Source organism: Atractosteus spatula, chromosome 19 (genome assembly GCF_055471065.1).
Source record: "Atractosteus spatula isolate fAtrSpa1 chromosome 19, fAtrSpa1.hap1, whole genome shotgun sequence".
Classification (NCBI taxonomy): Eukaryota; Metazoa; Chordata; class Actinopteri; order Semionotiformes; family Lepisosteidae; genus Atractosteus; species Atractosteus spatula.
Genome location: NC_142724.1, coordinates 4,104,124 through 4,117,057, shown reverse-complemented (window position 1 = coordinate 4,117,057; position 12,934 = coordinate 4,104,124). Strand labels below are relative to the sequence as shown.

At 41.5% G+C, this 12,934-nt stretch overlaps 1 protein-coding gene across 2 annotated transcripts; it reads left to right on the top strand.

Moving 5' to 3' along the window:
* The first annotated feature begins 486 nt into the window (after positions 1-486).
* Positions 487-7,266, top strand: commd7 (COMM domain containing 7). 2 transcript variants are annotated; one of them, XM_088937434.1, is made up of 10 exons: positions 487-628; positions 2,560-2,613; positions 2,954-3,056; positions 3,781-3,837; positions 3,936-3,973; positions 4,128-4,211; positions 4,415-4,505; positions 5,149-5,198; positions 6,177-6,225; positions 6,782-7,266. In XM_088937434.1, exons 1-10 carry the CDS (start codon positions 545-547, stop codon positions 6,856-6,858), a joined length of 687 nt encoding a protein of 228 aa, XP_088793560.1. In that variant the 5' UTR covers positions 487-544; the 3' UTR covers positions 6,859-7,266. The 2 variants fall into 2 exon arrangements, with proteins under 2 accessions (XP_088793560.1, XP_088793561.1); XM_088937435.1 differs by lacking the exon at positions 4,128-4,211.
* Positions 7,267-12,934: the final 5,668 nt, after the last annotated feature.

The window sequence follows — 12,934 nt, the reverse complement described above, 5'->3', positions numbered from 1 at the left end:
GCTACCTAGAAAGCATCACTGTCCCAGCCTTAAGACAAAAACTGTTTCTAAAATCAACAGATCCGTTTAGGAAAACTGACATTTATAGTGTGCAAATTTCCTAAATCTGTGCATTCATTCAAACTTTATATGGAAACATATGGTGACAAAGACATATACAGATTGTGACATATTTTGCATAATGTTTGCATAATAATTGTTGTTTTAAATTAAAAAAACATCCAGCAATGAATGTAAATCAACACGCACGCATATTGGGGCAATACATATGATCCAATTTTATATGGCAACGGTATAATAGAAAAAGAGAATGTTTATTTAATGTGTATTAGGCTCGTTTGTGTTTTTTAATAGTGTGTACATTTTCATTTTCAGTATCACCATGCCCTTACAAGAGAAAGCAGAGTAGGTCGTCTACTATTGGGAAACAAAAATGGCGAAAGTGCTCCCGGGAAAATGAAGCGTGCACGTTTGTTGTTGATCAGCTGATTTGTTGTAGGAAGTGACAGCAGATCGGTAGCGGCTACAGCTGGAAAGGGACGAAATGTTGCAGCTACAGTTTACTAAAGATGTTTTACCAGACTCTGTTAGTGCGGACTTCCAAAATCTAAACAAACTGAGTGACCAGGTAAGGTCTATCAGAAGAAATATTAAATGCCCTTGCAAACAGAGAAGGCAGTACTTACACATACTATACATAATCCGACTTTTGCAAGAATCTAATATGTAAAAAGCACTTTAGTGAGGGTTTTTTAGATTTATCATCAAACGTGTACGTTTTGCATTTCGACTTTTGTCCTGGATTAATAATCTGTGAAGTAATGCAACGTTTTTACAGCGTGGAACGGAAACCCGTCTCGTCTCAAAAATAAAGAAGTCACATGACTGCACTACAGAATTCACTCAAGCCTCAGTTACGGATGTACTGTCATATTTCAACAGCTGTATCGAAGGCATTCCACTGATTTTTAGCCAACTACATATTCTGCCCGGAAATCGATTGGAATGTACTGTTGTATAACTGCTTCACTTACATTAAAAAATGTAATTTTATGCAAGAACTTTGTGAACTGATGAACCCAGTAGCCACCCTTTGGAATAGACTGTAATAAATTCGTTTTTCTCATCTTGATTTTTACTGGAATTAATTTAACTTGAAAACAGCAAAGAGATCAACTTGCGAAAAACCTCAAAACCTCAAGACATGAAAAAGTCATCTCTATGTCCCAGGGCAATATCTGATAGTTAAAGTCTGCTTCATGAATTCCTACAAATTTGCTTAAGTATCTATAGAAGTTAATCAGCACAGTCAAGCTTGCATGCAGTTTAATTTGTTTTAAATAGCAGAACCAATTAATTAAAAGTCCCCAAACAATCAGGAGAAAAAACAGCATAAATATTTAAAAAATATATATATTTTTAAAAAATATTTAGCAATGCACATAAAATATATAGTAATTTTTTGGGAAAAGGTCTGATATCTTGTTTTAAATGGTGCAAGGGATCAGAAAATTAGGAATATTACACAGCAAAGCTTTTGTCGCTCTGCAGTCCAAACTACACAGCTTTGCCTACAGGTGTGTACAATCGGTTAGTGACCCATAAATTACTCAACAGTCATAAATGTAACCAGAATGCAGTCATCAAATTACTGTTTCATGTAACTCAGACACAATTTAAAAAATTGAATAGTCTAAAAAAATAGAAAACTACCAGACCACAGTGAAGACTCTACTCTTACTTTACAAGTTTTATGGATATAATCCTTGATTGGTGATCCATTATTTTCAGTCTGCATGTGCAAGGTGAATAATTAACCAAGCACCAGATGCAAAAACACCTTTTATGTTTGGAAAAAACTAAAGGGTTCTACCATTGTCAGAGTCTTTTATAAGCTGAAGCCTGTTGTTGCTAAAACGTGTTTCACTACTCCGTTATTTTGACTTTCATCAAAGTCATGCTCGTGAGGTTTATTCAGTTGTGAATGCAATAGAAAGTTCCACCTTTAATGCAGGCCTGTAGAGCAGCAGTGTAACATCTGTTCATTCTTCAACTTACGTGTTAAGCAAATCTGAGCGAATGGGGTACGTGTCGACCCAGCTTTAACCTGAAGTGGGGAGGACAGGGAGAAACCTGCCAGCACATAGCGTTCAGGAAATACAAATCCACATTTGGACTAGCATGAGGGAGGAGACAGAGGTGTGATGAGTCTCAGCCTGAGCTTGTTTGTTCCAGATTCAGCACTGCAAGTGCAGTTGGTACTGCAAACTATTTTTAAAAAAAGATTATATCTAATGAGAGAAATCTGAAATCAGGTACATCTTCCAGGATAAAGTGATTGCATTCCCGTTTCAAGTCCATCCAGTATTCAAGCGTTAGCTGACCCACAAGGCTGACAAAAAATCAGTTTCCCATTTATGTTTACGCCAGATTTCAAACTAGTGTAACAGATGCATGCAAGGAAAGTGGAATATGTCCTGAACTCTCTGTTTTCACACTGTTCACTCTTGGGCTGAATGCTGAGTAATTTTCCTTTATTTGTCCTTTGTCTTGTTCCAGCAATTTGTGAGTTTGGCAGACATTCTCTTCCGCTTCTTAATAGAACCCAAAGAGGTAAAACTGTCTTTTAATAATGCCTTTTTTGCTTCATTTGAACTGAATGTTGCTGCAGCTCTCCTCATTCTATTGTTTTTAACCATCTTTAATTCTGACAGCAATTTCAAAAGGTTACTAACTATTGTGTCTTGAAAGCAAACAGATTTTATTGATAGCAGCAGGAGAGGGTTTAATAAAAGCCCAGGCCAAAGGAAGGCAAGTATTTTCTTGTCAGGATGTAAAGCACATAATGTGGATTGCTAGGCTGTCTTTGCTGTAAGGATTCATTTTCTGCAGCTTGTGGCTCTGCTTGTCCAGACAGCTTGTGTTTGTTTTCTTCCTTTCTTCCTTCCTTCAGACGGACAGATTCATGACGCAGCTAAATGACTTTGCAACAGAGAATGGGATGAGTCCCGGGCCTCTCCGAAACCTGGTGAAAAGTGTCCTGTTGGTACCCAATGGTAAGCAGGCTTAGCAGCAGTTTGCTTTTGTGCTGCTCTTTGGTGGCAGCGTTGCTGTGATCACCCCCTTACCGAACACGGCAAAGTCTTTTAAAAAGATGCACACACTCAATGACAAACCAATCACTTTCAAAGCTCAAAAAGGTGCTGAAAATGAAACTATAGGTGTGAGATTTATGTTGTTGATTTATTAGGTTTGAAATCAATTATAATCATCATCATCATCATATATTCCTTACACTCCGATTTCAGCGGAGTATCCAGAAAAGTGCTATACAGGCAATGGGGAATCTCCTCCACCACCACCACCAATGTGTAGCTGCCCCTGACTGGACTGGCCAGCGCCAGTATGCTCACCACACATCAGCTATCAGCGTGGAGGTGAACAGAGTCCACGCTGATGAAGCCATTTAAAGAAGCACGTACTTAAAGATAATTAGACTCAACCAATGGAAATGAATCACCACCCACTATCCGTTTTTAATTCATTGAGATTTTTTGTCAAATGTGAAGCTTGTAGTGGTTATTCCCAACAATCAGAAGCTTTTTGGAGCAGTCTGCTGCCTGCAGGGGAACAACGTGTCAGTTTTGCCTGGACTCTGGAAAAGTGTTTTCTGGAAGTCCATTGAGATTTGAATATTGCAGCATTAATCTCTGAATTTCCCATGAAGGAAAACACTGCTATTATTACACTTGACATTTGTATTTTTTTTTTTAATGTTAGGTGCTCTGAAGAACAACCTGAATGCTGATCAAGTGAAAGCAGATCTGATCACTCTTGGTATGTTGGGTTTAATCCATAAAATTGTCAAAATCCAAATGGCTCGTTGTCAATAACAATTAGTGACACAGATACCTGTGTTTGCTTTGTGTTTATAGGTCTGAGTGAAGACAAGGCTCATCATTTTTCAAACCAGGTACTTTCTTCTCCGTTACCACATACAAGCAAGTGATGATCTGGCTGTATTTGGTTCTGTGTGGATATGAAGTACAGCTTATGATTTTGTTTATTATTACATTTATGTTTTTAATTACTTGTGCTCCAAAACACTCCTTCGTGTACCGCTGCAGATGAACGTGCAGTCTAGGAAACAGAACCCTTCACTCTGCTCCAGACACATTTGCACACAAAGCAAAGAGGAACTAAAATTTCAGGTCAGCCTTGTGAAAGTGGTAGATGGTAAGTAGAGCTGCTTTAAAAATAGCGATCATGAAGAGTGAAGTACCTGGCTTCACTTTGGCAAAACTCTGGCTCCTTTAGACAGTACATCAAGGGTGAAAGTGCATCAACACGGAGCAGCCCAGGCCTTCTGCAGTGATTGCTGCAATCTTATCTGATGTTTCCTTGTCATTTGCAGTGGAAGGCTCACTTCCCATTGATCTCCAGGCTAGCAGTTGGACAGACCTTGATGGTCAATCAGCTCGTGGACATGGAGTGGAAATTCGGAGGTGAAATGGACTGGACTGAGAGATGAAGTTTTGTCTCTTTTTTGCTCCTTAACTTTAACGTATTGTCCTACCACAAGGCTGTACACTACAGAAATGGCATTGCAGTAATGGGAGGCCACTACATCATGTAAATTATATACAATGTGTATAAATAAATTGTATTATTTTTTGTTGTTATACCCATTCTGTGTTTTTACTGATGACTCAGAGTTTTAGTTTTCCAGATATTATACCTTTAATGGTATTGTAGGCCCCTCAGGCATTTCTTGTGTCAGAAAGATTGTCTTTAAGAACTAATACACATACCTTAATTCATAAGTCAAGACCTCTGTAATGCTGTACAGCTGTCCTCAAACAAAGAGCTTGTCTTTACTGCATAACATTTTAGACACCATGGTGTAATTTTAGTATAATTTGTGCAAATATGTTGCTGGGCAGATCTAACAATATGTTTGAGTAATTGATCATTTTGCCAGGTGTTATCACAGGAAGTATCATAAACTTTATTAAGCCTTCAAATGCTGCAGAAACTCCTCGCATTTATCTTTCAGGGCAGTCCTCTTGTTTGCCAGCTTGTTCAGCTTCTCTGAAGAAAATTGTAGTCAATTGGGATTACAATGTGAATTCTTATTTTATTTTTCAGTAACGGCTGGAACCAGTGAGCTGCTAAAAGTTGGAAGCATCTTTTTACAAGTAAGGTTACTGCTTATTTAATTCCTCCTTTTAATAAATTGGCAATATTTAACTGTGGAAGGAAGCCTCAGCTGTTCCTTGCCAACTTGAGTCTGCAGCATGAAAATTAAATCCAGTACTAAGCATCCCATGTTCAAGCTGCATCAGGTGTGGAGCTACCTCAGTGGAGCTCGGAAATGCTCAAAACTGACAGGGAGTTTTTTTTAGCCCGAGGTTGCAATAGACCTCCCTTGAAGAGATCCTTTGACGGGTTCTTCCTCTAGTCAGGAACTTGCTTGCTTTTTGCCTTTCACACTCTTAACCTTCCAATTGAAAGATCCTTGTGAGCTTTCATTCATTCGTTTCCAAAATCCCTTCAGTAATCTGGGCATTTCTTCTCAAAGACTGCATTTCATCCAGTCAGACAGAAGCATCCTCAATGAGCTGATGAAGCCCCTGACCCATTGCTGACTGCTTGGGGTCCTTCTTTGTGACTGTCTGCCACAGTGGCCCTGAAAGTTTTGCTCCATGTTTAAATGAAAGTTGTGACTTTTCAGTGGTCTGGTTATCATATTGAGGTGTGATCCCCAAACTCTGCGAAAATATCACACTGCTAGGGTAGCAGGAGGTCATTGTAGTGCTGCCAGTGAATTAAATAAAGGGATTGCGTTGGCATTGCAGGGCATAAGGGCTAGGTTTTGTGTTTTACTTGGGGTGCTTTATTCCTTTCTGTTGGAGATGTGTATGTTGTTGTATAGGGACAGGGGGTGTACAAAATAAGTTAGCGGCTGCTCAGGCTCACTAGTATGAGTATAAAGCATTAGTCTTGATTTGTACTGTGTGCACTCTGCAGCACTGTAGCTGAGAATTCATCATAATCCCATGGGATCTCAGCCTCCTCTGTGTTTTCCCACAGTGCCAATGCCTGTGCTGGACTGATTAATGTGGAATAATATTGTTTGGAGATAATGTTACTATTATGTCTTTGTCTTCTTGCAGCTGAAGTTGGTCATAAGAAAGGGAAATTCACTAGAAAATGTTTATATGGGTGAGTACTATGCCAAAACCTTATTCCATCCATCACAAGATTATTCCAGCAAGCAATGGGCGCAGGGCAGGGTACACCCTGGATGGGACACCAGTCCATCACAGGGCACACACAGACACACTCTCACACCAGGACCAATTTTCCCAGAAGCCAGTTTACCTGCCAGCATGTTTTTTGGACTGTGGGAAGAAACCGGAGCACCCAGAGGAAAGCCATGCAGACGTGGGGTGAGCATACAAACTCCACACAGATAGCACCCCAGGAATCGAACCCAAGGCCTCAGTGCCTTGAGGCAGCCATGCTAGCCACTGTGCTACCCTTTTATTCCATTCAGTTTGTTATTTCTGGAATTGGAAAATGAGAATATTGTGTTTGTGGAGAATAGAAAATGCATACACTGCCAACAACACAGGATTCTCCTTTGACAAAATTCAAACTTTAGCTTTTAGGAAAAAAACTAAAACGTTAAGCGCCTTTGTAACACCAGCCACCCTCCTCAAATCTGAATCTGTGTCTTCTCACAGATTTGGCACATGTGTGGTTTTTTTTCCTGCAGAGTTGACGCTGCCCCAGTTTTACAGCTTTCTTCACGAGATGGAGCGCGCCAAAGCCAGCCTGGAGTGTTTCAGCTAAGTCCCCGGCGCGGACCCCTCCTGCAGGTGTGTGTGAGAGAGGGCCGCCGGACAGCAAGAGCCCGGCAAGGGACCGCAGAGGACTCCCTTCTCCGCTCAGGAAGTGCTGGGATTTGAGGTCATTCCCTGTGCTGCCTCTGCGCTGTCCACAGGTGCCAGCCGGGATTCCACCTGAAACACCCTTGTACTCCATTTCATTTTGCAAAGCAAAACCGATTGACTTCTGTTCAACAAAATGTGTTGAAGTATCAAGCACGTGGTAAGGCGCATACATGGTTACAGTTTTTATTCAAGGACATGACTTCTTAAAAAAAAAAGCAGTGTAACATAATACTTCATAGCTGTGTAGTTATTACCACCTGAGGCATGTATACATGAAAGTATAATAAAATTGGCTTCTTTGTTTGCATTGCTTTGTGTTTTTGTACTGTTGCCTTTTTTTATCTGTATCCCTTCTTTGTTCGTTATCAAGCTGCAGGGAGCCGGGTGTATGAATTTTCAGCTGTTTTTGTGTGTTGCTCCTTTTTTTTCACTCCGGCGTTTTGTACAGTAAGACGGTTTTCCTTTTAAGCAGACGAAAGTGGCTGGCCCTCCCCTCAATAAAGACATGACCCCTGGCCCTTGTCAGGCTCGGTGGCGCAGTCTGAGACAGACAATGCTGGCTCGGGTCGAGGAAGCAAGTCTGATCAAGTCCGCCAACCCCCACTCCCCCCCCTTCTCCTCCTCCTCCCGCCCTCCTTTGGCAACGCACCAGGGTATCGCACACAAAGAGAAGAGCTGCCGTTTCCACGAAGGAAAAGTCTCCCGGCTGGGCTTCATTGTCCTTCTCCTGCGCTCTTGTTTGCAGGTGTGGCGCGTGTTTACACTTGCCTGGCCTGCCATTGCAGGGGGCCCAGGCCTGCCGCTTTCTCAGCTGGCTGATGGGATATGAGGGGGATAGTGTGCCTTGCGCTGGAAAGCCCGGCTGCACTCGACAGCTTGCTGGAGCCCTTATTGTACATGCAGTGCTGTGACGGTGCTGAAAGACAGACCTGTGTGGCTTCTTTTTTACTGCAGGAACTCAATGGGGAGATTTAATATATGTGCCAAGTGTGACATTTAAAAGACAGCCGTTTGTCTGTGGTGTATACTTGATTTCTTGTGGCCGCTGTTTGGTTAGCGTGCTTAATTTAATTGAGCTGCGACGTCGCCTCAGGTGATTTAAAGAAATGGGAGGCTCGTGTGAAAGCATTGTCCTTTTCCTTGTGTTATACAGGTTCTCTGTGTGGGGATCCATTTTGGATCTTAAATTACAGCTGTCAGCAGCCAGACAGGCATGTGGTCCCTCAAATGTCCTAAACTGGGGCTCAGACCTCAAGAAGCTATTGTGCCTGTGTCTTTAGTTTCCCTTAAACTAAGTTTAAGTGCATTAGCTTGATAAGGCTTGAGAACCACACAGGGTCCTGTTGCTGTTTGTATAGAAAGAATACCATGCCAAAAACCTGCTGGTTGTTACATCAAAGCTACTACATCCTGACAAGAAGTGTCTGATGCTTCGAATGAGAAAAAGGCTGCCCTGGAAGTCAAGTGAAGCCCAGGAAGATTCCTGCGTTTTAGCCACTTTACTCAGCAGGAATAACCTGCAGTCAATGTGTCCAAGTTATTCTTGGCATTTGGGATACAATTTACCATTACAACGGGCAAGCTGGAGCCTGCAGGTCATTTGAGGAAGTAGGTGAGAGAAAGGGTTTTGCTGTGTATAGAAATGTTATCAGCATCAAAGCTGATCATCAACAGTGCAGTTCATTGGTTTAACATACTGTAAAGCTGTGAAATTATTTTTTTTGACCATCTCTTTGTGACTGACCAGTTTGAGAAGTGGTCTCAAAACAATGTTTGAAATAGTGAAACAAGACCATCTTTTACATGACATTGGGAGCTTATTTCACTGTTTTCACCCACTCCTTTAGATAATGGGCAATGGCTGCTTGTACAGTGCTTTACAGGAACAGGTTAATAGGGAATACCACACTAAAAGCACAGAAACCTTAAAAATTCCCTGAAGTCTGTAGTAGTGCAGCACAAGTTTTTGTAGCACCGTATTTGTCTCTGCAAAGATTTCAGTAATTTATTAATTTCCCTCTAATCTAGGAAACCAGTTTGGTTTTTTGGATGTAACTAATGGTACAATAATGTATTTTTTTAAAATGCACAGATCAGTAAAGGTTTGTTGAAAGCCTCACTCCTACAGTTTGCTTCTAACCCAGAAAGTCTAACATCTGTATAGCAATTGCATTTGAGAAGTATGTCTCCATACAATCTACATTTTTGTGAGCAAAGCACATTTAATGTATTTGTGAGTATGTGTTGCATTATTTTTTTATAGGGAGGTAATTCTAGTAACCACAGCATTTTTCCAGCATGGGATAATCAGCCAACAGTAATCTCAACAATCTGTCGGACCCTGAATGAGGTCTTAAATGGCATATTAGCACATTTTCACTCACAAAGCATTGCCAAGGTAGAGAAGGCAGTGTAAAAGTGCTTATTTCCATTTTTTTCAGCCAAGTGTTTGACCAAACTCAGCACAGGAAGTGTCTCTTTCCCACATTTCCTGAATGTGCAGTTTTTTTTCGCCCCTGGAGACATTTTGTGTTGGCCAATGTGTTGGCCACATGAGTGACACTGGAAGATTAACACCCGGGACTCCCATTCGGTTAGGAGCATGCATTTTTTTCCCACAAACCCCTACACAGCCTCAAACAGCCCGCCCTGGGGACACATGGTGCCTGCGATAACCCACCTTGAAGGCTTTTCTACCCCAGCTCTCAGCTATGTGGTTAGAGCCTCCCTCTCTGCACGGCTTGTCTCCTTGCCAGGATTATGAATGCTTTCCTGCCCGGTTCTGAGAAAGGCCTACTCGCCATCCTGTGACCAGCAGTGCAGGCAAGGGGCCGGGTACTTCCTGCCATATTTCAAGCTATTTAGGCTGCAAGGGCTGTGGTGTAATCTGGACAGGACAGGCAGACGCCTGCCCAGCTGGGGGAAGAGCCTTCTGACCAAGGCCTGCACCACACAAACTGTAGGCCCTTGTGGTCAAGAGCGGAGCTGAAGCTTCTGTCTCCGAAACGCAAAGCGCACAAGGGCTATCCTGCCCTGCGCAACTTTATGGCCTTAAGACAAATTGCACCGCTGGCATTCTTCCGTTTTCAGACCGGCTGGTGGTTATCAGGGCTTATTGGTATCTTCCTCTTAATATTCTGCTACAGGCAGCTGTGTAATTTTGTTTTTTCGTGTAGGAGGTCATAGCAGGTCCCACTATCTCCCTTCTTGATTCTGAGTCTAGATTTCTAGACTTGTGGTTCATCCATCACTCAATCCATTTAATTGCTTGTAATTGCATGCAGATCATCAGGGCATACACCTTGCTACACAAAGCTTTCAGGTTTTTTTTTAACTCACCGTTGCATTTTTACTTTCGGTCCCTCAAGGCTAAGAGCTCAAATAAGTGCTGCTTTGTACCAAAACAGTCCCTACCTCTCCTGAGGCAGAGCAAGAAGACCTGGTCATCTTTGACATCCAGTTCACACCTAAGGCTTTAAGACAGCCTGCCTCTTAAACACAATACTCTTCCCTACTGTTCCAGGTCCAAGTCTTCCTTTCCCTAGACTCTGAGAAAGGAAGCTGTTGGGCTTGTCTGTGTCATGAGGCAGAATTGCGGCACAGCTCTGCAGCTGGAGCCAAAGCCCATCATCCTTTTGATCACACTTATTTTATTGCTTAATAAAGAAGAACTAAGATGGACTGGTGACCTCTCCAGGGAGGGCCCTGCCTTGAGCCCCTTGCTCGCCAGGACTGACTACGGCTCCCCAGGGACCCTGAATTGAATAAAGGATGAGAAAATGGGTGAATGGATGAAGAAAGAAGTACTCATTATGTATATAGTACATTCACATACAACACACAAGCTTATACAAGGAAAGAGTGAGAAGTAGGCCCAGATTTCCAATTACATAGTATAAGACAGTTCCTGCACTGCATGAAAAAGCCTCTTTATTATTCTTCATCTGGAAGGTGTTCTACATCCTGATGGCCACCCTGATGCCAGTGAAACACTGCAGTCTTCGAAAGCTGAGGCTACCCCCCGTGGGCTACAGACCTGTTAGATCAGAAGGGCCTTCAATTGTGAGCTGCTGAAAGGATACACAGATCACAGAATGCACCTGCAAGCCACAGTCATGGTGTAAATTGGATGGTTATTTTCAGCCGTTTTACTGTGATCTGGTTGCGATCAATGTGTGCTCTTCCCCAGTTTTCTGAGCCTCGTTACTGGGAGCTGAGACTGTCTCAGTGTGAATGCAGGATCCACAGCCCTGCCCCTGCACAGCCCCAGTCCAGCAGGTCTTTTTTATAGATGTAACATGAACAATTTCTAAGGGCTTGGATCAATCCAATTGCAATCAGTTAAGCAGACGATTTGCTAAATTAGGACATTTAAAGATAATGTGGGACCAAAATTGCACAACCAATCAGCCTTCAAGGAAAGGAGCTCTCTTAACTGACTAAATCGCACAATTGATTAGAACAAGAACTGTTCTCACTTAGAAACAGGTGATCTATAGCGTGAAAGTAACTGGACTGGGGCTCTGGAGGATCATAGCTGTGGCGGGATTAGCATTATAGTCCGTGTTATGCCAACATGTTTTCGTTAATTTTATCCCTATCTCAACTGGCAGCTGAATTTCTTCTGTTGTAGAACTGCTAATTTCTAAAGGTCTGCACAATTCAGCGAAGGCAAAGCATTCAGCAGTAGTTTTTGGAATGGTTAATATCAGGTTTGACAAGGTCCTATCGTTTTGAAATTAGTGGGTTTTATCTAGAACTCACTGTTCGGTTTCCATCACTTAAAACTTTCCTTACAACTTACAGTTTTACTGAAACAGACAGCCTTGATTACCAAAAATTCCCAAAGGAAGAACTTCATTTCTTGGACATCCAGCAAATAAAAATGAGTTTATGAGTAAAAAATAAATAAATTATGCTGGAACAAATGACATACTTGTTCACTGTCAAATCTGACAATCTGTTCAAATCCCAATTTATGTTGATACTTTTGTAATAATTGTTATTACAACTTTATTTAAAAACATTATTAGTTAGGATAAACGGTTAGATTAGCTGAAGATAGTGTTTAAATTTGATAATTTCACAAGAGATTTTTTTCGATCTTTATTGTGAGCACCATTGTACCCATTAGCCCTTAAAAGAGCGCCCCCTTCTGCACACTGGTTGAAAGGCAAATGTTGCTGTTTTTTTTCCAGAGAACAGGTCTTTAATATTTAGACAGCAAAACTGATTGTCTGGTAGGCAGTCTTCATCCATTCTCTATTTTAAACCATGTTACTTAGTTACTGGTTGCCATGGTTGTGTGGGCTGATCATGTATCCTTGGTAACTATCCTGTTGCCTCGGAGTTACTGTTCCTGGGGTCAAGTCCAGCAAATCTTAAACTGCAGGCACTACTAGTGAATATTTGGCTGGATCGCTTGGTCTACTAAACTGTGTAGAGATGGAAAAGATGGGAAACTTAACCTCCCTGTATCTTATAACAGGTTATATCTTGTTGCTAGGATATAAAACTTTTCAGTGATTATATAATTGGCTTTGACTATCGGAAAACAATCGATTAACTATCCTTAACAACCTTACAAATACCAAGGGAGTGCTTTTTCTTTAATTTGAAGTTCTCAGCTTGTTGTATATGGTGAACTATATAACATACAATTAATGAGCTACAGAGATACGATAATATATTAATACAATGTATTATATAAATTACATTTTAAGAAAACACTTTGCAAAGCGCTCCACAGCTTCAAGGTGCTAATCCTTACTGTACACGAGTTCTTAACAAATTGTGACATCTCCCTCTATTTTAATGAGGAAAAATAAGTAGATCTGGAATATCAAGAACCCTTTGGAATCACATAGTCCAGGTATGCAGTTCTTCAAGACGTCCAGCAGAGGGCAGTAGTGGACAAAAAGAGGCTCTCCCATCATAAACTGTATTGGCCTGAGATCTAATTTCATGGTATCAGG

Bases quoted from the DNA above. Each gene is read 5' to 3' on its own strand.
- commd7 (XM_088937434.1), top strand. From the start codon at position 545: ATGTTGCAGCTACAGTTTACTAAAGATGTTTTACCAGACTCTGTTAGT. The intron at 3,838-3,935 runs GTATGTTGGGTT...TTGTGTTTATAG, and splicing joins AGCAGATCTGATCACTCTTG to GTCTGAGTGAAGACAAGGCT. The intron at 3,974-4,127 runs GTACTTTCTTCT...GTACCGCTGCAG, and splicing joins CTCATCATTTTTCAAACCAG to ATGAACGTGCAGTCTAGGAA.